Source organism: Euphorbia lathyris, chromosome 1 (genome assembly GCF_963576675.1).
Source record: "Euphorbia lathyris chromosome 1, ddEupLath1.1, whole genome shotgun sequence".
NCBI lineage: Eukaryota > Viridiplantae > Streptophyta > Magnoliopsida > Malpighiales > Euphorbiaceae > Euphorbia > Euphorbia lathyris.
The window spans coordinates 91,426,677-91,448,585 of record NC_088910.1 but is presented as its reverse complement, the minus strand read 5'-3'; the positions used below and the strand labels follow the sequence as shown (position 1 = coordinate 91,448,585).

General features: G+C 32.9%; 2 protein-coding genes across 3 annotated transcripts; both read right to left on the bottom strand.

The window, feature by feature from the left end:
- Positions 1–2,748: 2,748 nt before the first annotated feature.
- LOC136206627 (ycf3-interacting protein 1, chloroplastic) lies at positions 2,749–7,718 on the bottom strand. The gene is made up of 6 exons (XM_065997771.1): positions 7,282–7,718; positions 7,155–7,199; positions 6,822–6,935; positions 6,136–6,216; positions 4,608–4,772; positions 2,749–2,936 (listed from the first exon to the last, which is right to left on the bottom strand). The coding sequence occupies exons 1-6, from the start codon at positions 7,582–7,584 to the stop codon at positions 2,847–2,849; spliced, it is 798 nt and encodes a 265-aa protein (XP_065853843.1). The 5' UTR covers positions 7,585–7,718; the 3' UTR covers positions 2,749–2,846.
- Positions 7,719–14,072: 6,354 nt separating this feature from the next.
- LOC136206616 (histidine-containing phosphotransfer protein 3-like) lies at positions 14,073–20,005 on the bottom strand. 2 transcript variants are annotated; one of them, XM_065997750.1, is made up of 7 exons: positions 19,627–19,999; positions 19,207–19,323; positions 18,794–18,924; positions 18,520–18,588; positions 16,259–16,330; positions 15,965–16,037; positions 14,073–14,447 (listed from the first exon to the last, which is right to left on the bottom strand). In XM_065997750.1, the coding sequence occupies exons 2-7, from the start codon at positions 19,267–19,269 to the stop codon at positions 14,397–14,399; spliced, it is 459 nt and encodes a 152-aa protein (XP_065853822.1). In that variant the 5' UTR covers positions 19,270–19,323; positions 19,627–19,999; the 3' UTR covers positions 14,073–14,396. The 2 variants fall into 2 exon arrangements, with proteins under 2 accessions (XP_065853822.1, XP_065853832.1); XM_065997760.1 differs by lacking the exon at positions 15,965–16,037 and having other exon boundaries at positions 19,627–20,005.
- Positions 20,006–21,909: the final 1,904 nt, after the last annotated feature.

Below are 21,909 nucleotides of genomic sequence, written 5' to 3'. Positions count from 1 at the left end.
ATGTTGAGATGGATATTCACTTTGTTCGCGAAAGGGTATCTAAGGGTGAAGTCCGTGTTCTACACGTCCCATCTCGGTATCAGATAGCCGACGTCTTCACCAAAGGGTTGCCAGGACCGCTCTTCGAAGATTTTCGGACTAGTCTCAATGTTCGGCCTCCGAACCTTTCAACTACGGGGGTGTATTAGAGAATATATTATAGATAACCTTGTATCTTACTGTTAGTTCCTGATATCTAGGCCAATCTCTAGACTAGTCATTGAATACAACAATAACTGTACTCTGTATAAATAGACAATTTGTCAATCAATAGAATCACGCAGAAATACAATTTGTTACATTCATGGGCTGTTAGATGGCCATATAATTCTTGAAAAGTAACTGGGTTTTTTTTTTTTAGAAAATGATTTGTAATTTTATTAGATGAAAATAGAAGAACAAGTACAACAAGCAAAATGTAAAAAGCTTACACGATTACACGCTAAAATAAATACAACATCCACAAAGGGATGAAAATGACTACAAAGAGTAAAAAGAAACCATAAAAGGCATAAAAAATACAAAACAACAATATATTTCTCGTAAATCCAAATCTGTAGAGAGACATCTGCAATCCAAACTTCATCCTTTAGACCATTCCGAACATTCGGATCTGAGTCCTTTTTTTTGTTGCAACCACGTATATTTATTGATCTACGGACAAGATAAACCATTTCCGCTCTTGCTAAATCCGAAAAAAGCATAAACAATAGAATAATAGAGAGCAGATACAATCAGACGAATAAAGCGTTCCGATGAAATATATGAACACAGACTAACAAAGCAATAAAAAGAAATACAGAAATCTAACCCGGTGCGAGGAGGAAGAAAGAAAATCCTTCGTCCTCCTCAAAGTAGATCAACAAAATAGAAAAAGAGAAGGATTAAGTTGCAGGTTCAAAGTCGTAATAATAGAATGATACTCCCGACCAATACTATGATACACAATAACATTAAATTTTGCATTAGAAAGACATCTACCTGAAGCAGATAGTTCATCACAGTGAGTTTTGATACCTCGAAGGTAGGCTACCAACTCTAGTGGTCATTGTTTTGTTGTTACTATCCTATGTGGAGTAATAACTAACCATTAGAGTGGTTATAACATAATTTAGTTTGTTATAGAATGTAGTAACAACCTTTTTGTTTTTCCTTAAAATCCAAATTCTAAGCAATTGAAAGTCACAACCCATTGATAGAGGTGCTTGTAGTACACACACATGTCTTGGCAAGTGACAAGGTTTCTGATATTTCAAAAAGTAATATGCTAATTTACTCTTTCAGTCCTGATAAATTACAGTTTTGGTACATATTATTAATTCATAATTTATTTTTGACTCTACAAAATTTTGAAAAACTAGTCCTCTCTAGTGGGATGTTGCTTAACCTTATTACTATCTCAACTCAAGTCATAATGGTTGTTAGCAACCATTGTGGATGCTCTAAGACGCCAATATCTGCACTTTAGTTCTTGCAATTCAAACTTGATGGATTTGCAATTGCCTATTTTGGGAGAATTGCACAAAGTCTTGAAAGAAAGCCGTTCAGGCTTGATGGTTTTTTGTGTATGAATTCATCCTAAACGGACCAATAGATTACTAGATTTTATTTGGTGGTTAGATTTTATTTCAAAATTGTTCTTTCTATATAGATTTATAACGTCTCTTTTTTCTTTCAAGAAATAAAATTTTAACTGAACTTTTCATATACTTCACATATATCAACAAGACATTTATAACAAGAAAATTTTCATGGGTTAGAGCATCTCTAGTGGACAAAATAAGGACCAATTTATAATTGTGAGGGAGTAACTAACCATTAGAAAAGGAAATAAGGAAGTGGCTGGAATCAGGCAGGTCGCTGGATTCAGCAACTCGCTAGCCAAAAAGAAAGCCAGGGAGAAGGAAGAGGACGCTCTCTCTTTAGATGCTATGAATGAGTGATTGCAATACAAACTGGAGAATCTGCGCGTGAAGTCTCACACAAATAAAGAACACGGAAACAAAGTGGGACCACATCTAATTTTTATATCTTAAATTCCTGAATTGTGTTGTAGCCAACTGATATTTTAAATATTTTAATCAAATAATCTCAAAATTAACCGCCAAAAAATGAAGTTTTATGGGGTTTTTTTTATGGTAAGTTAAATAAAAAAAACATAACCTAACACAATTTATATTAAACTGATATAATTTAGAAATAAAACAATTTATATTAAACTGATATAATTTAGAAATGACCCAACTTTTTATAAAGTCTATACACGTCTATATTTTTTTTATACGTCTATTTTAATTTGAAAAAAAATATTACGCTTTTAATTTTTTTTAATTCAATTAAATAAATTAACCAAATTATTAATATTATGAATTATATTATTATTACAAAATAGATTAATTTAAAATAAATAAATATTATATTATATTATATGATGTGTGGGATCCATTGAATAGTGTTGATGGTGACTAACCACTAGAGATGATTTTTTTTATAGAAGTTGTTTTGAGGAGAGAGTTGTTAAAAATAGGTGATGTGAAATGGTTGGAGGGTGTGCAACCCTACGACCATTAGAGTTGCTCTTACAAAAACTGAACTAAATTGACCATACACTGAAAATTAGATTTTAATTGAGTCATACAGTTATTTATAATAGGAGTTTGTGAGGAAAGGTTCTAGTCTCATCATATTGGGTTTAGTGCAAACATGGAATTATTGAAGGGGATCTGTACACATTCTCTGTTAAAATAAGGGTCTAATTTGTGAACACTGTAGTATTCACATTGTTCATGTGTATAATACAAAATAATCTACTGAAGAGAATTATAAAACAAAATTAATACTACTGAGATACCGATTATGACCGGGAGAGCTGTCACCAAGTACAGTGCTGCATAACCCTGCAATCCAAAATAGGTTCCGTGGTTATTGCACCCAATATATATATACGAGATAAGACACATATTTACTAGGGGTGCACACAAAAATTCGCAAAACCGAAAAATCAAAAAACCAAACCGAAATCAAACCGAAAATAAGGTTAACCGAAACCGATGGACTAGTGTACGGTTTTTAATTTTAAAAATAGTGGTTAATGGTTACGGTTTTCATATTCTAAAACCCGCGGTTAACCGAAACCGACCGAATTCAATTAAATATATAAAAACATATTTATTTATATTTATATTTATATATATAATTATACATTATCCCACTTAAAATAAATATAGAGATCAATAGTAAAATTTAATAAGAAACACTAATTATTTTCGGTGATTTAGACTCAATGATGGAATATTTCATCCCAAATGTCGTGTACTATCAAATTTGTCATAAAGTAGATAATTAGTGAAATTAATACAATGGATAGGGCTTAGTTGGTAAAGCACGGATGATAAGAATTCTAGTCCAAAAAACATAGTAATTTAATGCCTTAAAGAGTTGTTAGGGAAAAATCCAGTGTCCAATCCATTGTCCACACACGTACATAATGCACACATATCTTTCTCTGTTGTTAATCTTTTCAACTCGCCATTAACCCGTCATTCCACTCACAATAAAAATTAAAAGTTTTATTATTATTATTATTATTTTATTTACTAATGGTTAGAAACCGAAATAAAAGGTTAACCGACCGAAATAATTGATTAACCGATTAGTGGTTAACCGAATTTAGTGGACTAGTGTATGGTTAGTATTTTCAAAAAACCGATAAAATGGTTAACCGACCGAATTAACCTTAATGGACTGGTTAACCGACCACGTGCACCCCTAATATTTACCCCTGTTATTTTTGGACAAGTGAAAATTAATCTTTATGCACGAAATAGTAAATTATACCTTCCCAACAAATTTGTCTATATAAAATGAAGCAATTTTGTGCATTTTAGCATATTGTTTACTGTGCTAATAACGTAGCAAATATTTTAGATATTTTTTTTTTAAAAGAATTGATGTAGCAGACTTGGTTCTGACATTTTAGCAGGCTGTTTTGTATTAGTAACACAATACACATTTTACGACATAATTATTGATTGGAAGGTCTGATGTGACAAATAAAAAACGAGTCAAATAACGGTAAATCAGTTCGTTCAAATTTTTGTTAGATCGTGGTGTAAAATTGATCTAGCTTGAAAACGTAAAGGGTAAATATGCACTTCCCCAAAAATCATACGGTAAATTTGGACCATACATACAATATCATTTATGCTCCCAGCCCTCACAAATTTCAGATAAAACACTCAATCACCTATTCGACTAGTTTAGTAGCAAGATTGAGAAACAATGAGTTAATCATATTCTCAATGCCACTCTCCTGACTCGAATTTCAATAATATTGAATGGCGCAACGGTAAACGTTGTTGTCGTGTAACCAAGAGGTCATGGGTTCGAGTCTTAGGAGCGGCCTCTTGCCAAATAAATTGGTAGGGGAAGCCTTGCCCCCAGTACACCCTTGTGGTGGAACCCCTCCCCGGACCCTCGCTCAGCAGGGACGCGTAGTGCACCGGGCCGCCTTACTGACCACTAAAAACATTCTTAGCATGCGTTAAAAGTAAGAAAAGGGAACTAACCACAGCTGCCGGAACTTCTGTTTCATCTTTATTGTCAATCTCTTCAATTTCAGCAGCTGAGTCCCAGTCAATTTTAAGCCTTTTTGCAGCCTCTCGAATATCTATACCTGTGTCCGTTGCTTTTGCATATAAGGATTTTCTCGGCTTCGACTTTTTTATTTCAACCTATTTCCACATAAACATTTACCAAAACATATAATCACTGATTTGAATAATATGATACACACTCTGTTCAAAGTTAATTACCATATTCATTCCATAAAAACTATGGTGAAGTTTGAGGAACATAAAGAATATGGAATATTGAAAGGTAGCACAGAAGAACATGTTCAATCAGAGTTCATGTCTTGTGGACAGAATAGAAACTTCAAAATAAATTCCAACACTGAGGAACAAAGCAAAATGTTAAATGTTTCACTCACTGTAAAAGTACCTAAATGAGGTTAGCCTCTCTTTTATTCTCTTTCATTCAGGAAAAGACAAGGCAAACAGCAAAGATAAGAAACAAATAGCACTTAAATAATATCCATGAAGAATGCTTGGATGTATAAAAAACACATGGGATCTAGAAATAAAAACCTAGATCAGATTTATAAACAAGGAGAGCACCACATATCTCATTGAAAGTTCCATTCTACTAGTTTAGGTTAATGTAGAATATGCAATTTATGCAACTGAAATTTGTGAAGGTACTAAAGTTACAGATATTACTCTTAGCCTCCTAGGCAACCCAAGTTTTGGTTTGGTTTGGTTTGGTTGTAAGAACCTAACCAGAAAGTAGTAGACTTCTTGGTAAGTGGATCCAATTAACAAGTTCAAGGTTGACTAAACAGCCTTGCCCTTCTGTATTTAAAGTTCATTGCATACACTAGGATCGAACTCAAAACTTAATTTAAGCGACTAGAAGCTCTTCCCACGCCAGCCAACTTCAATTTGTAGTTAGAAAGTAGTATGCAATTCAATTAAATATTCATTTCCCAATGCCTTAGTTAAATTGAGCCTTCCTATCAATGGAGTAAACTACATTTTTATATTTGTATACATTAACATCAACATTAACCGTTCCTCCAAAATCGTCATTAGTCAGATTTCCACTGAGCTGTCTATGAAATCAAGTTTCCAAAGATGACAACTATGGAACCATAGCAATTCCGAGCTCCTAACAAAGCTGGAAATTAACTTAAAAATCTACAGTCACATTGGTCATGAAATATACAAGTCGAAGTTCTCCAAAAAAGTCCAGGTAGGGATACAGAATAAATAAATTGTTGAATACATATGAAGGTTGACATATTTGAGGAATGAATGAGAAAATTGCATCTTCAAAGAAACAATATATATAAAAGCCATAATGTCATGGTGTCAAAGACCTGGTTCAAAATTAATCCTAATCATTATTGTCTATGGTGTAATGATTATGGTAACGATTGAAGATGTGTCAAGGCAAGTTCAAAAAATGCAATTTTTAAATAAGTTAACTAACATAAACTGAAATCAACAACATTTGTTACTCAAATCAAAAGAGTACCTCTATATTAGGCCAATTTATCATTTCCTCTGCAAGTAGTTGGAGAGCAGTGCGATTTTTGGGTACTTTACCTTCATTCACCTATATAAAAAAAAAAAAATAGATCAAAATCAGATAGCATATAGTTTTTAATTCAAAGGCAAAACGTTTAAAATGCCAATTGAAAGAAGGTTTCACCAACATTCAAAAAATATAAATATTTACTGACAAATACAACATGAGACACATATCCACAGTAGTCAATTGACACTTGAAACATATGGGGTATGTTCAAGATTGTCTCCACAGAAACTGCAGAGACCATACCAAATACAACCTAGGTGATCCTTCACATAGCATGAATTAACAATAGCCCTAACGTTGCAACATAATCACAATTCAACTGAGATATATATTCAGTCAATTTCAGAATGAGATGGAGGGTTAAAATAACTAATCATCCCCGAACAATAAGGATAGTTTCATAATGACCACAAAACTTCAATTTGTGCCATAAAGAAAGTGTTAACAGTTGACAAGTATGAACCACCGGATGTGGTTCCCGTTGATAATGTTGAAGTTTCAAAAGGCTTGGTTAACTAATTAACTGTTGATAGTTGTCAAGTAAGAAGCACCGAATGAGAAAGTTGAAGTTTAAATTTGAGTATGAATAGGGGCACAAATTAGTAGTGGAAAGAGGCACTTACTTGCTCTAGAGCTTCAGCCAAGTCTTCTCTGGTTGGGGCATCAGGATCTTCAATGCCAAGTAGCCTCCTCCGTTCAACTTCTCTTGGATCCTCAATCGATATTGTCAGCTTAACCTGAAAATAAATTGAAAACGGACAATATAATTTGAATCCAATCATATTACATACCCAAACACAAATTTATTTAGCTCAATAATTTCAATCAAAGCAGCCAAACAGAAAGAAATGAAACAGGTAGAAAATCACATTAGCAACAAACAAGTAGTATAGTTGATTGGCGTTACGAACACAAAATTAAAGATTAGTTGCCGAATAAGTAAACATAAAATTTACCTCATTAAAGAGCATGTCCCTGTTTTTCTTGAGAAGATCCAAGACCTAATCATATGAAGAAATTCAGCAATTAGTGATAATATAAAATGCGAAACAATAATCATAAACATAGAAATTAGAAACAGACCCTCTTAATTTCTTGAATGTACTGGAGGTCTTCAGGACTGGGAGGTGTTGTGTCTTCTTCTTCATCTTCATCATCGTCTTCTTCTTCGTCTTCTTCCTCTTGGATTCGCAGTTCAAGGTCTTCTTTGCCGACGAACAAACCCGTGTGTCTCCTTTTGCTAGCATTACTTATTCTCAGAGAAGGTTCGTAGAGCCTCCGTTGTTGGTGGTAGAAGAAGAGAAAATGGGCCCGGACACAACATGAAGACGACGACGGAGGGGATAAGGAGGAAACTGGTGGCAGATGGTAAAGTTGCAGAGCCATTTATCGTGAACTGTATCCTATTTTATCTAACATGAGAGATATTTTGCATTTAAGTGAGTTAAAGGTCTCCACAGATATCCAGAATGCAAAGCTTTTCTTCTACCTGCGGTTATATGGCGGAAAAGATGAAGAAATCTGCTTGATTATTGGCTTAATTACAAATAAATAGCACGTGGTTTAGTTAATTTGCTAACCGGTATTTGTTTTCTTAGCTCCGTTTCATATTACACGTGATTTTAAAGAGTTGTATAGAAATTAAGGATATTAGAAAAAAACATTGTTATCCTTTATTTATTGATTCGAATTTATTTATTCTATAATAAGTCAATTATTTTAATTAATTTCCGTAAACCTGCCTTTTATAGCAGAAAAAAAGATGACTTAACATGTACTAATCATATAAAATGACATGTAATATGAAAAAAAAAAATCTCTACAAAATCATGTAATATGAAACGGAGTATTATTTTTGCAAAAGCAATTTGTGTTTTGTAAAATTTTGTATTTGATTTTAGGCAGGCAAATGATATATACAACTCTAAGGGTTGTATATAAGCATTAATTATTTATGTGTTTTTTTATATTTTCAATAAAAAAGAGACTTTTAATTTTAAAATAAATATTTATTTGTATTGGAAATATAACAATATATTATGACAAATGTATTTAAGTATTTAAACATTAAAGTATCAATAAATTTTATGTATTGGAAAACAAAATTAACACTAATATTAAGAATTTTGAGGTTCTTATTTACAGCCCTTAAGGCTGTAAATATCGGAACCCTTGTTTTTATGAAATAAAAATATAACTTTTAGAAAAAGAAAATTTTAAAAATGATTATTTTAAAAAATTAAAAATATAGTTATGTAGTAAATATAATACTAAACAACTTTAAATTTTGAAATTTTTATTTTGAAATCTTTACCAGCTAAACATGTAAAATCGATCAAACAACATGATAGTTATTTATAATTAACAGTGGTTACCACTGGTTTTAACTCGAGATGTCCGAACCAAGATTCCACAACACGACAGACACAAACCCAATATAAATTAAAGGTTAATTGCATGATTAACCTTTTATACTTTTATGATTTGAATGATGGAGCCTCGTAAATCTTGTTTGGACGGACTGTAATTAAAGTAAGGTAATATATGATGAAATAAGTGAGGTATATGAAATAAGTTATTGTGTTTGAATGGAAGATAAGTTAAGTGATGGTTTTATATATATATATATATATATATATATATATATATATATATATATATATATATATATATATATATATAATTACTCTTATATCTTGTGTAAAAAAAAAAGACAAAGGATAATTTGAAGAAAAAGATATGTACCATGATTCTCTTCTCTTTTTTTTTTATAAGAAAAATTACCCAAAATTCACTCTTACATACTCTCACTTGCTATGCTCTTCAATTACACCTCAAAACAAACAATGTTACCTAATTACACTTACTCTCACTTACCTTCAAATCCATCAGTATTATTTAGGTTAATACATCATTTGCCCTCTGTACTTGTCCAAAAAGATTGATTGACCCATGAACTTTCAAAATGTCCTGATAGCCCCCTGAACTCGCATAAAATGTTCAGTTAGTCTCCTGAACTTGCGTAAAATGTAATCAATTAATCACACGGTTGTAAAAAAATAAGTTAAATACGGAAGATATGTTGCACATGTCTTAGAATATTATTACATAATTCATAAAATATATTAAAATATATTAAAAAAAAATTACTTGTTGAACTACAAAACTTTTTCTTTTATAATAGGGTAATTAATTTATTAGTCCCTATATTTTGACAAAACACACTGTTTAGTCCCTGTATTTTCAAAAACACATGGTAAGGTCCCTAACCTTTTTCTCAGTGAACTGTTTAGTCCTTCCGTCTGTTTGTTACATTTTTTACCGTTTATGACTTCGGAAATGACTAAATTACCCTTTACTATTTACCTTCAAACTTCAGAAGAGTAATCCAATTTAGAAGAAGAAGCTATTTGCATGGAGAACAATAAAAAGAACAGACTCAACGCTTACGAATTTGAACGATTAAGAAGAAAATTAAGAACAAGGACACTCAAAGTTGATTTCAGATGCATTAGAGTTTAAAGGAAAGCAAAATAAAGGAAAAGAAGAACACAAATCCAAATTGACTAACAGAATCTTCATGAGAGTCTAACGGCAGGGACTAAACAGTTCACCAAGAAAAATATTAGGGACTAAACAGTTCACCGAGAAAAACGTTAGGGACTTTAGTGTGTGTTTTTGAAAATACAGGGACTAAACAGTGTGTTTTGTCAAAATATAGGGACTAATAAATTAATTACCCTTTATAATAACATAATCACATATCCTGATCTTGGTCATTTCACTTTTTTAAGATGCACGCAATATATCTTCCGCATTTAACTTATTTTTTTTACGACTGAAAGATTAATTGATTACATTTTATGGAAGTTTATGGGGCTAACTGAATATTTTATACAAGTTCAAGGGGCTATCGGAACACTTTGAAAGTTCAGGGCACCAATCAATTTTTTTTTGGACAAGTTCAGAGAACAAATAATGTATTAAGCATATGATTAATTAGGTAAAGGATACATTGCAAAAATACCCTAATATATATATATATATATATATATATATATATAAAAGTAATTTTATCTTTAACATTTAAAATAGTGCAATTTTACTCCCAACGTTGGCAGTTAAGAGCAATTTTACCCTTAACATTGAAAAGTTGGGTCAATTGAAGAAATTATTCATCAAATGGTCTTCACGATCATGAATTTTGTCATATACACTTCACATGTGTGTCACTTTATCACTAAATTAGTAACAAATCACAAACATTTGATTAAACGTGAAAATATAAAAAAAAATATTATGTATTCTGTATGAGTTGGACAAAAAAAATCAAATATTTCACCGAATTTAAAAATATTAATCTTCAATTCTATTATTAAATTACAAAATATATGAAATCATTTTCTTAGAATCAACTTAAGTGCAATTGACACAGAATAAGTAATAAAACATATGTGTAATAATGTCTAAAATTTATCCAACTTGCCAACAATAGAGGTAAAATTACTCTTGGCTGACAACGTCGGGAGTAAAATTGCATCATTTTAAACTTTACGGATAAAATTGCTCCTGGCTATAAACGTTAAGGGTATTTTTACAATTATCCCTTAGATAAATTTATAAAGATTATGGTTTTAAATATGATTTTTTTGTCCATAATAATTATAAATATCAATTTATTATGAATTAGCTATTATAATTTGACTGGTATGTTGTTTTATTAATCTTTTTATATATTAGCCTGGAAATGGAATTCTTAATTCAATTAATTTAGATAGTACTTCCTTCATTCTACTTATAAAGTGGTTCTAGTAAATTGGTTTTTTTTCCAAATATCAATCATTCTAGTTTTCTAAGAATTTTAGTATTAAATTCATCCATGTGTTTTTTAACATTCCAATATTTATTCTCCAACCATTATATCATAGGGAACTTTTATTTAGTTAATCAATGTAAATTCATTGATTTGACTCTATATTGATTATATTTTTTAATTTGTGTGAAATACCCTCCTTTTTTTATTAATAATATTTCGGGTTGATTGGGTGTGTTAGGGATGCTAACCTAGTTGGGATGTCTAACCATTTAATCGCGTCTCAATCCTTCATGCAAAAAATAATTTGTGTGAAATACCCTGGAATGACTTATATAATAAAACAGATGGAGTATTGTTTAAAATGAGAAACACAAAGACATTTTCATGGTGTTTTTATTTTTCATTTTGATTTCTTTAATTATTGAATATATATGTGTGTGTGTGGAGGAAAATTATACCTTTGAGGATGTGGTAGTGTGTTTGAAGCAACCTAAAGTTGAAATTAATTAGCTCCTTTGCAAATCCTCCAAAACAAATCTTGCTCGAATGCCAATGAGATTACTCTAATGCTCTAGTCAGTTCTGGTCTAAAAGAAATGTAAGAGAAAGCAACCGAGTTTAGAGTGCTTAACTATGTTGTGAAATCGTACCTTTGTGAGGGAAGTTCAGCCATTTTATATAGGAGTGGAGACCCTAATCTAGCTAGAAGAAAACTGATTTTGAATCTTGATAAGGAAAGAACTCCAAAATATGTCAATTTTCTCATCAAGTGGCGCTATATACACGCATAAAGGATTCATGAATAGGAGATCTTCGTTAAGGAATGAAGATGCTTTTAAAAAACCTTGATATTGAGACCAGATCTCCAAATATTCACATATGTTATCACAAGCCCCTCATAAAGTCGAATATAGCTTTTTGGGGACTAAAGTCGGCGTTTACAATTCCCAAGAGAGTGCACTTTTCTAAGAAGGTTCTTCTTTTAATCAAAATGAGACACATGCCTAGTTGGTACTTAGAAATACGAAAAATAACCCTGGCCCCTTAAAAATGCTAGATGGAGTAGGTGCATTTTTACCTTTATCAATTTCGTCTTCAAGTTCTCGATTCTATGAATGTTCTATAACTCCTCTTAAGTCTCTACATTTTTAAAACAATAAGTACCCATTTATTTTCTATTCTTATTTTTAAGTTTAGAAGTGGTCATTTCCTCTCCCAAAGTCAAGAACATGGCCCTTCAAATTGATCTCTGGCTTCAATGGTGACCTAGGACAAGTTGGACGATTTGAAGGGAAAACACTCCTGGCTAAACAAGTGGGAGTGCATTGTTCTGGCTCTACATATAGGGTTCATCTGTCGTCAGTTACTTGTTTCGCCAAATAAATGGTTGATTGGTTGTCACAAATGAATAGGTTGTCTATGATTGATTTGCAATGCTTATAAGATGTAGAAGAGCCATTGAATTTCTGCAGAAGCCATGAACTTATACTCAGCTTCTGTGGAAGATTTTGAAATTATTGACTGTTACTTGCTTTTTTTGCTAATTCAAATTTCGAAAAGTAGAATAGTCATTTGCCTATGTCTTCTTTAATATACAGTAAAACCCTTCTAGGTACCTTTAAGTGAATGTTAATAGGTTTTGCCAAAAATTGACTCGGAGTACTCGCTAAATAAGTGATATCTGGTCTAGTATTAGTCGGGTAAATATGCATGCAAATAAGTCTTCTATAAGATGATGGATCAGTGGTATCCTTTTATCTTTAGACAAAGGTAGGGTGGAATTCGTTGGTGAGTCAGCCAGTTTTGCAGCCAATAAGCATATTTTCTTTGTGAAAGATGTAATTTTTCACTAGTTCTAGCTATTTCGAAACCTAGCAAATACTTTACCTATTTGGAGAAGTCGCCCTTTTAAGTGACTGATCCTGGTTCTTCTCAAAAGCTTTTGTAGATTTAGACCTTTTCAGAGGCATGATAATATTTTGTATATGGATGGGAATAGGATCTTCAACGCTCTCAACAACAATAGATTAATTTAAAAACGTCTCAAACCTTCCATACAATAAAAAATAAAGCAAACAAAAGAAAATAAACTTACTGTATTGAAGCTTAAAGGAAAGGAAGAAATGATGCAAGTGCAGGAAAAATCCTCAAAAGCTTCTTTCTGCACTATTTATAATGACACTAGCGAGGCGTTTTGGTATTCTATTGGGATAGAGATAAAATTTTCGAAAGCTTCTTTCTACACTATTTATAATGACACTAGCGGGACGTTTAGTATTCTATTGGGATAGAGATGAGGATAAAGGTTGAGATAGAGATAAAGATAAATGGTTGAAATAAGGATAAAAATATGATAGTCGAGAATTATTATTCAATGCTTGGTATGTGGGATAGAGATAGGGATAAAATAATACGCTTTACTATTTTAACTTTATTTAAACTACATAATATTAATTTGAAAGATAAGATGGATTTTTCCATCCTATTAAAATTGCAGGAGCTTATCTCACCTCCTTATATCACCCCCTCTTGGGTATAAGATTTGAGAAATAAGAGGCTTATCCCTCATCTGTCTCATTCTTCTATCTTCCAAACAAACACGGGATAACTTATCTCGTGTTTTTTTTATCCTTATCCCACATCCTATATCCCTTCTAACAAACACCCTGTAGGAAGACAAACGGACGATGCATTGCATTTAATAAACCCCAATCAAGAAAAAAAGTAATAATAACCTCGAGTAATGCATTATCGCATCCGGAAGTGACATCTGTCAAGAATAGAGGAGGGTATCAGAAAAGGCAGGAAGGTGACAACATGTCTACACCCTCACATGGCTTATCAGAATTGCCATCATGTCACATACTCCCACTGCTCTCCCATTGCCATCATCTCCCACTACTCGCATAAAAAAAAAAAAAAAAAAATTTGGTGACATACCATACCTTAAGAAATACAAAATAAAGAGACTAGCATGGTACCTCAAGTACTACACCAATCAAAATGCAAACTCAAAGGAAGTCACCCTTCGGCTACATAATACAAAGAAATCCTAAAGCTCACCTCAAAATTCTTTACATTAACATGGAATATATAAGAAGCCAAGGTGATTGGAATAATGTTCACAAAGACATGTCAACTATTCTATTCCACATCATAGAATAGATTCTGGAGAATTCCCCAAACAAAATACGGATTCTGATTAAATACATGCTATTTATTTTGTACTACTGAGTGAAAACTGCTTTGCAGAGACAGGAATGGAAATGTTTATTCACAAATGTGGCCGCTACCAATTATGAAAATAAAGGGGCAAGAAAGTGTATGTAGCATTAATCCTTCAATACTTCTGCCTGCCTTCAGTTAGAATGCATTGATACCATTTATTGAATAACAGGAATGGATCCACCAGCTGCCACAATCTGCTGCTCCAGCTGCAGTTCAAAGCCAATACATAGTAAAATTTACAAATAAATCCCAAATTACTTCTTCACCCGTAAATATTCATAAATTTTTGCATCAAACACGCATATAACAGGTGACGTGTCTTATAACTGATATTGCTTCCCAGGTTGATCATCTATTCCTAGAAAAAGTTAATATTTGACCCTGTCCTTGGCACAATTTGTCACTTTAGCAACTCTACTTCAATTTTTGGTTCATTTAGCCCTTGTACCTTTGTTTTGTTTTGTAATATTTTCGTTGACAGAAAATTCCGCCTTTGATAAGTAGTTTCATTCTCAGTGTATTACATTCGTTTGTTATACAAATGGAGAAAATAGTTTCAACACATACCAATAAGGCCCTGTTCTTTATCACTTAATTTCAGTAACAATCAGTTCAGTTCAGTTCAATTCAGTTCAGCATCCAGTTTCAGCATTCAGTAATTTATCATTATTTATTATATTATAATAATTATTATTATTTATCTATAATTTATCATTATTTATTATTATTATTTTTTTATACTTTATCAATATCTATAAATTAGATAAAAGTCAAGAAATGATAGTTTATTAAAGTATATATCGTTTAATAAAAAATTAAAACTAAAGTATGCATCCATATTTAAAAATTAGGAATTGCATCCATATTATGAATTGTTTCTAAAATTTACCGAATTTATCAATGTTAGGGATAAAATTGCACAATTTTAGACGTTAGAGGTAAAATTACTCCTGACCCAAAACGTTATTTTTGCACTTTAACCCTTAATTAGAATAAAAAGTTAAGAGTTTATATTCATATGAAAATTTGTATTTAATTTCATAGGCTTTAAATTATATGTAAATTTGTGTTTGTATGTAATTTGTATTTTTAATTTAAATTAGACTCATTTTTATTTAATTTCATAGGCTTTTATCGAGCCAAGATTTTATCAACCCGAGACCCGAGCTTTTATTTGATATTCAATTTAGTTTTATCTTTAATAATATATTTATTTATTATTGATATTATTAAATTTATTAGAACCATTATTATTATTATAAGTTTATTAATGTCCAATATTATCATTAAAATTATTTTAAAGTCTAATATCATCATTATTGTTAAGTTCGGTTAAGTTCGGTAGCATTCAGTTAAGTTCAGTAGCATTCAGTTAAATTCAGTTCAGTTAAATTCAGTTCAATATTCAGTAGTATTCAGTTCAGTATTCAGTAGTATTCAGTTCAGTTCAATTCAGTTCAGTTCAATTCAATTCAATTCAGTTTTTTTCAGCGATAAAGAACAGAGCCTAAGTGTAATACATAATTAATAAAAACAGTCAGTTAATGGTCAAATTTTACGAAAAAAAATTAAAGTAGAGGGGCACAATTATGTCCAAGTTGAAAAAAAAATGCCAAAGTAACAAATTATGTCAAAGGGATGATAAATTGCAGCCTTTTTGCCTCTATTCCTAGGACTGTCGGCAGATTGCAACCCACCTTTTACATAATATCTTTTAACTTACCCTGAATAAAGTTTGAAGCTTGATCTTCAATTGAGCAAACTCATGATTCACCTGTTGAAGGCATCGCAAACACCTGTACCAATATCTTATTATCATGTATATAGATTGAGCACTTTATATGAACTTAATCAGTCGATCCTACTTTCGTTATCAATTTTTGTCAGAAAAAAGAAGAGCTCAACTCTCAAACAGACTACAGATAATGTAATAGTTGCCAAAATTATTTAACAAGTAAATTATGTGTTTAACAATATTAAAGGGACAAAGAGAAAAAGAAGAAGAATATGAGCTCACCCTTCACGGTCTTGGGAATCACAGTAAGTTCTGAAAGCAATGCATATATTTTTAATCCTTGCTGCACCCAGGCTGTTAAACCATAAAAGCAATTTTTATATCAAACTTGATATGAAACACAAAGGAATGCAGCAGACGTTTTATAACATAAATAAAGTTAGGTAATAATCTTAATGCACAAGCACAATAGACAAAACTAGTGTTTCTACTTATCTCTAGCGTTATCACAGAACAATAAATGCAAAATTTGTTGCATAACAACCATTATTAAACATATTTCAACCCCTCACCTATTGTTTTTTTGACAAGTACCCCTCACCTATTGCTGATGTTGCAGATTTGTAATAATTGTATTTCTTTTTTTTTTTTATGACCATGGGAAACTGCTATTTGGCAATTGAATTACAATAAAATACCATGGTTGTCAGTCGTATTCAAAAGAAAATCATAGACTGAACCGAGTACTTTATGGGTTCGTGTTTTGAAAAGCAAATATGCTAGGGATGTGCAGGACTTAAATAAGTTTCTCCCTAGACCCCTATTCAGAGCCATATTTGGAGTTGCATTGTGCATGGGGCCTCACTGTTAAGTAGAGGGGTGAGTCCTATTGTTCGATTAGGTACCTCTACTCAGTTCTGGTTGGATCGGTAGGTGGATGATTTTCATCGGGTGGATATGTGGTGTCATATTCGATTCCTGTTATTGATTTAAATGCTACTGTTGCTAGCTACTGGAGCGATGTGAAATGTTAGGACTAGTCACATTTTAATTGTTTGCTGCCTCACATGTTTATTTTTAAAATTGCTTCGTATGTTATTCTGAGCCCATACGATGAGGAGGATGGCTAGTTTTGGAGTGTGCCGGATTCCGGTTCGGTTAAGTCAGCCTATGTTCTGGCTCGCTCGACGAATTTGGTAGTGGGTGATTGCAGTCCGAATGAGACCTGGAACTGTATTTGGCAGCTGCCAATTCCAGAACATATTTGATACTTCATGTGGCGACCATGCATGATGCAATTTTGTCTAATGTGAATAGTGTTAAAAGGCACCTGACTGTGAGCGCTTGCTGTCCGCTTTGTCCGGCTTCAGAGAGCGTTCTCCATCTTCTTCGCGAACGTCAAACAGTTCACTCAGTTTGAGAATCTTTTATTCCGTTGTCTTGGCAGCAGTTGTTTTTTGGGGCTGATCTTAAAGTTTGGCTCGAAGAAGACTTGGCCCTTAATTATCACTGGAACTCTATCGGTTGGCTGGTTTTGTTTGCATGCCACTATTTGTTGGTGGATTTGGTGTTGGCGAAATGCTAAGATTTTCACCCAGGATAGTACCGAGTGTAGATATAAAGTTGAGTTTCTTATTTCCCAAGCTGCTGAGTTTGATAGTGCGTATGATTTACAGACGAATAGCATGCCAGGTGTGTTTAATGAAATTTTAGTTGCTTGGAAGCCTCTTGAGACCGGTTGAGTGAAACTTAATTGTGATGGGGCGAACAAAGGGAAGTTGGGGTTCACTTCTACTGGCGAGCTGATTCGAGATATGTCGGGTGCTTGGTTAGGAGGGTTTGCCTGTAATCTAGGGACCTCATATGCAGCCCTAGGGTGTGTACAATGGGTTGGAGCTAGCGAGTTATTGTTGAGGTTGATTCTCAGGACAGTTGATTCCCAGGTGGTTGTCTGCCTTGTTTCGAACCTGGACCTGGATCTGTCTTTACATCATTACTTTTGGTTGATTGAGGGTGCAAGACTTTGTTGAAGCATAATTGGGATGTCAAAGTGACTCATACCGTCCATTAGGGTAACAGAGCAACTGATTGGATGACGAACTTCATAGGAACTCTTTCCTTGGATCATAACGAGTGTGGTGTGCCGCCTGCAGGCCTCCGAGATGTCCTTGCTGATACGTGTGGGGTTAGCACTCCTCATAGGATTCGTGTTTAGTTTCTCGTTTTACTTTTCAATTTTCGGGGTTTTAGCCCTACCTTGTAATGGAAAAAAAAAAATCATATATTTGTTTTAGCTAGCAGTTTTTCCGAGAGCAAGGAGTTAATATTAGTCATTAGTTCATTGCATCCCCGAGTTTATGCAAGCTTTTTGAAAGTCTATACATTTAATACAATAAAAGGTTTTCACAAAAGAAAACAAAAATAGTTGACAGCAAACAAGTAGCATTTTAGGCTTTTTATGCGCAATCATATGTAAGTGTTCATAATGTTGACTATAAAACAAAAAAAAAAGTAATTAGATCAACAACCGATAAAACAAATACCTGGAACTACTACCCTTCAATTGATGAACATGCGAATCCACCTGTTTGAAATCCACAGCCCGTTGTTCTCTAATTGAATAATTAAAAGAAATTAAAAATAAGCAATTTCTCCAACAAAGGAAGTTCATTTTTCCTGAACAAACCATTCTTGCCTTCCAATTAATTCACAATCACAGAAATAGCAATCAAACAAACTAGATAAACAAATAATAATGATAATAATAAACCGAATGGCTGAATGCCAAAATGAAAAAGGTACAACAAAATTACTCACAAAGCTCTAGCCATATTGTTAACAAGCTTCTCGCAATCATCGAAGAAGAGAAACGCAACCTCCATAACGAAATCAGGACTGCTGTCATCTTGCAGCTTCTGCAGCTGATTAAATTGATCATCCACATAGCCCTTTTGAAAAGAAATATAAATCCGTCACCAGAAATACCAAAGGAACTACCGCTAGAATTTCAGAAACCTCGTGTTATGATATATCAACATCACATAAAAATTCCCTCTTCATCACTAAGATGTAATTGATCCAGTTCCAACAATTTTAGGAACAATTAGACGAATATCACCCCCAAAAGACACTTTTTCATAGAGATAAACAGTGACTTCGTCGAATACATAAAAAACGATCATCTCATCAGATAGACAAGTAGATATCAGTACATAAAAACAAAAACTCACCTCTCGGTATAGAGAAGCTGTGAAATCAGCAATCTGTCTATGCAATTGACTGATAAGATCCATGGAGGTAATTGGGCCTTATAAGATTGAATAAGAGAAATGGAAGAAAGAAACGTACTGTAACAAACCAATGGAAAATTAATCAGTGGATTTGAAAAGAATAATGATATTAAGAAGACTCGTCACTGACTGACTTAGTACTTAGTAGTAATCATTAAAAGGAACTCTCAAAACATGATATTATAGATAGTTTCTTTTCTGCTCAATGAAACCAAGTTTTCTGAGAAGGTAAATACAATTCTAACTTGTATCTGAACTGTTTGAATGCATAAATCTATACAAGAAAAAAAAACGCCGAGAAATGAGAAAGTATGAAAGAACAAAAATTAAAGCGAAGGAAAAAACCGGTGAAATGCGTACTTCGTTACAGGATACAGCCCTGTGAAGAACAATAGGTAAGCTCTTGCTTTCTAAGTAATCAGCTAATGCGTTGATTGGTACGGTACCAAAACGTCCATTTGTGTAAGGCTGCTTCTTCTTCTATAGGAAATTTCGATCTAAAACTTGGATTAGAGCCAGAATAAGTTGGATGATCGGGATATCACACAATTTTGAACCGATCAGCTCAATAGCACTCAAGTCACGGCCGTCAATCGCCACTGGCACCAGTATGCGCGTTGGTGTGGAGAGCTACAAGAACGAGAGAGAGAAACAAGGGTGTAGGGTTTCCTCTTAAAACGACGCAGCTTGAAAGGGCTGTAGCCTGTAAGCAGTTCCCTTGCGCATTTAAGGCAACCTCCATGTTTTGGCCTATCACTTGCCTAAATCTTTTCAATATGCTCATTTGATTTGGGCCTTGGTTAATCTCAATACTCTTATGGAGATTTTAACTAAAAAGGGAAATGAACTTAAACATTATAAAATAGGATAAATTACGAAACTTGTCTATTTGAGCCCATTTACTTATTTAGACTCGTCACATCATTCATTACAAATCTAGATTATTTCAATTTGGACTTTTCCGAATTACTCTTCATATATATATATAACACTTAGTTTTTTATTCTTCTTTCTTCTTTCTTTCTTCTACGAACTCGTTTGGTCTCCATGTATGAATTCATTGACGATTTTTCAGTGCTTCTTTGTTATGCAACTGAGAAATGGCCATATACTAGCGTAATGAAAATTATTTCAGCAGAATCTCACTTCGTAATTAAGAATTTGTTCCAATTGTCGCAAACTAAGAAGTAAAATCATTGTAGTTGCTTCAACTGCGAAACAAATTTATGACCACGAATGTTATCCAAAACGTATGGAACATTCTTGAGATATCGTATTGTGCTTGAGGTGTTTCATTGGAAACTCTATAGGCAAACTTTGAGATATCTCACTATGCGTCCCCACTGAACGAGGGTCCGAGAAGGGGTCCCACCACAAGGATGTACTAGGAGCAAGCCTTCCCCGGCAAGAGGCCGCTCCTAAGACTCGAACCAGTGACCTCTTGGTCACATGACAACAACGTTTACCGTTGCGCCAAGGCTCGACCTCCACCTATTGAAATATACAAGTAATAAAATATACACAATGAGTTTAATGAAATATACAATTTTCACACAATGAGTTCAATAAGTTCAATGAAATATACAATTTTCACACAATGAGTTTAAATGAAATATACAATTTTTCAGACAATGGGTACAATAAGTTCAATAGGTTCAATGAAATATACACAAAATGAATACAATGAGTCCACGTCCCAAAACTTAGAGAACTTGCTATTGTACTTGGAGGCTGACTTATATTTGGTACCCGACGATGAGAATTCAACCTAGTATGGCTAGTATTCCGGCATCGGCTACGTGTTCTTGGAACTAGATCTTCACTTTGTGATGGTCTTCTGTTCTTAGTAAGCCGTGGCAAAAGGCCATTTTTATACTGGTGAACATTTTATTCAAACTCCTTTTGTTCCTACACATGAACAATTGGTTGATTTTTTTACTTAACCATTGTCAACTTCTCAAATGATACGTATTCTATGCAAGGTGAGTTTTTTTACAGTTTCTGATCCAGCTTGAGGAAGGCGTGTTAGAAATAAATAGTTAACATAGTTAAGGGAAAAGTTGTAACAAATATGATTTGAGTTTCTGAGTTTTAGTAACTAGTATAAATACCTCATATTATATGTGTTACCCAATACGAGGAATAATGAGAAAATTTACTATGTGCCTGGCATACCACCTATGTGGTATGTCAAGCCCATTAAAAATCCGACAAGTGTTAAATTCTTAATATTAAATAATAAAAAATTAATTATAAAAATATTATTGCTAACAAGTCCCTCAATATTCCTGCGATTGTAATTCTTATTCTTTATTAGTTTTTCTTTTTAAACAATGAACCCAGATAGCTTGCTAGCTTGCTGCTCTTCCATTAATGTTAAAATCAGTACATAATTTACAGTTTTTTTTTGTCTTTGTTTTTTTAGTAGATGTTAAAATCATTCATATCATCCCAACAATCAAATGTAAAACTCATCAATGAAAGAATAATCTAATACATTATTTGAGTTAATGGTGGATACATAAGAATTTATACAAAAATTACAGTGCTCAGATGAATGAATTTGAAGCAAAAGCTAAAGGCTATGCACTCTGAAGCAGATCCAACCACAAATTTCATTTGGCTAGAATCAGATCTGAAAGA

Bases quoted from the DNA above. Each gene is read 5' to 3' on its own strand.
- LOC136206627 (XM_065997771.1), bottom strand. From the start codon at position 7,584: ATGGCTCTGCAACTTTACCATCTGCCACCAGTTTCCTCCTTATCCCCT. The intron at 6,936-7,154 runs GTAAATTTTATG...ATTTATTTTCAG, and splicing joins GGGACATGCTCTTTAATGAG to GTTAAGCTGACAATATCGAT. The intron at 4,773-6,135 runs GTACTCTTTTGA...ATGTGGAAATAG, and splicing joins TAAATTGGCCTAATATAGAG to GTTGAAATAAAAAAGTCGAA.
- LOC136206616 (XM_065997750.1), bottom strand. From the start codon at position 19,269: ATGGATCTTATCAGTCAATTGCATAGACAGATTGCTGATTTCACAGCT. The intron at 18,925-19,206 runs GTGAGTTTTTGT...TCTTTTCAAAAG, and splicing joins CAGCTTCTCTATACCGAGAG to GGCTATGTGGATGATCAATT. The intron at 18,589-18,793 runs GTGAGTAATTTT...TTATTCAATTAG, and splicing joins AACAATATGGCTAGAGCTTT to AGAACAACGGGCTGTGGATT.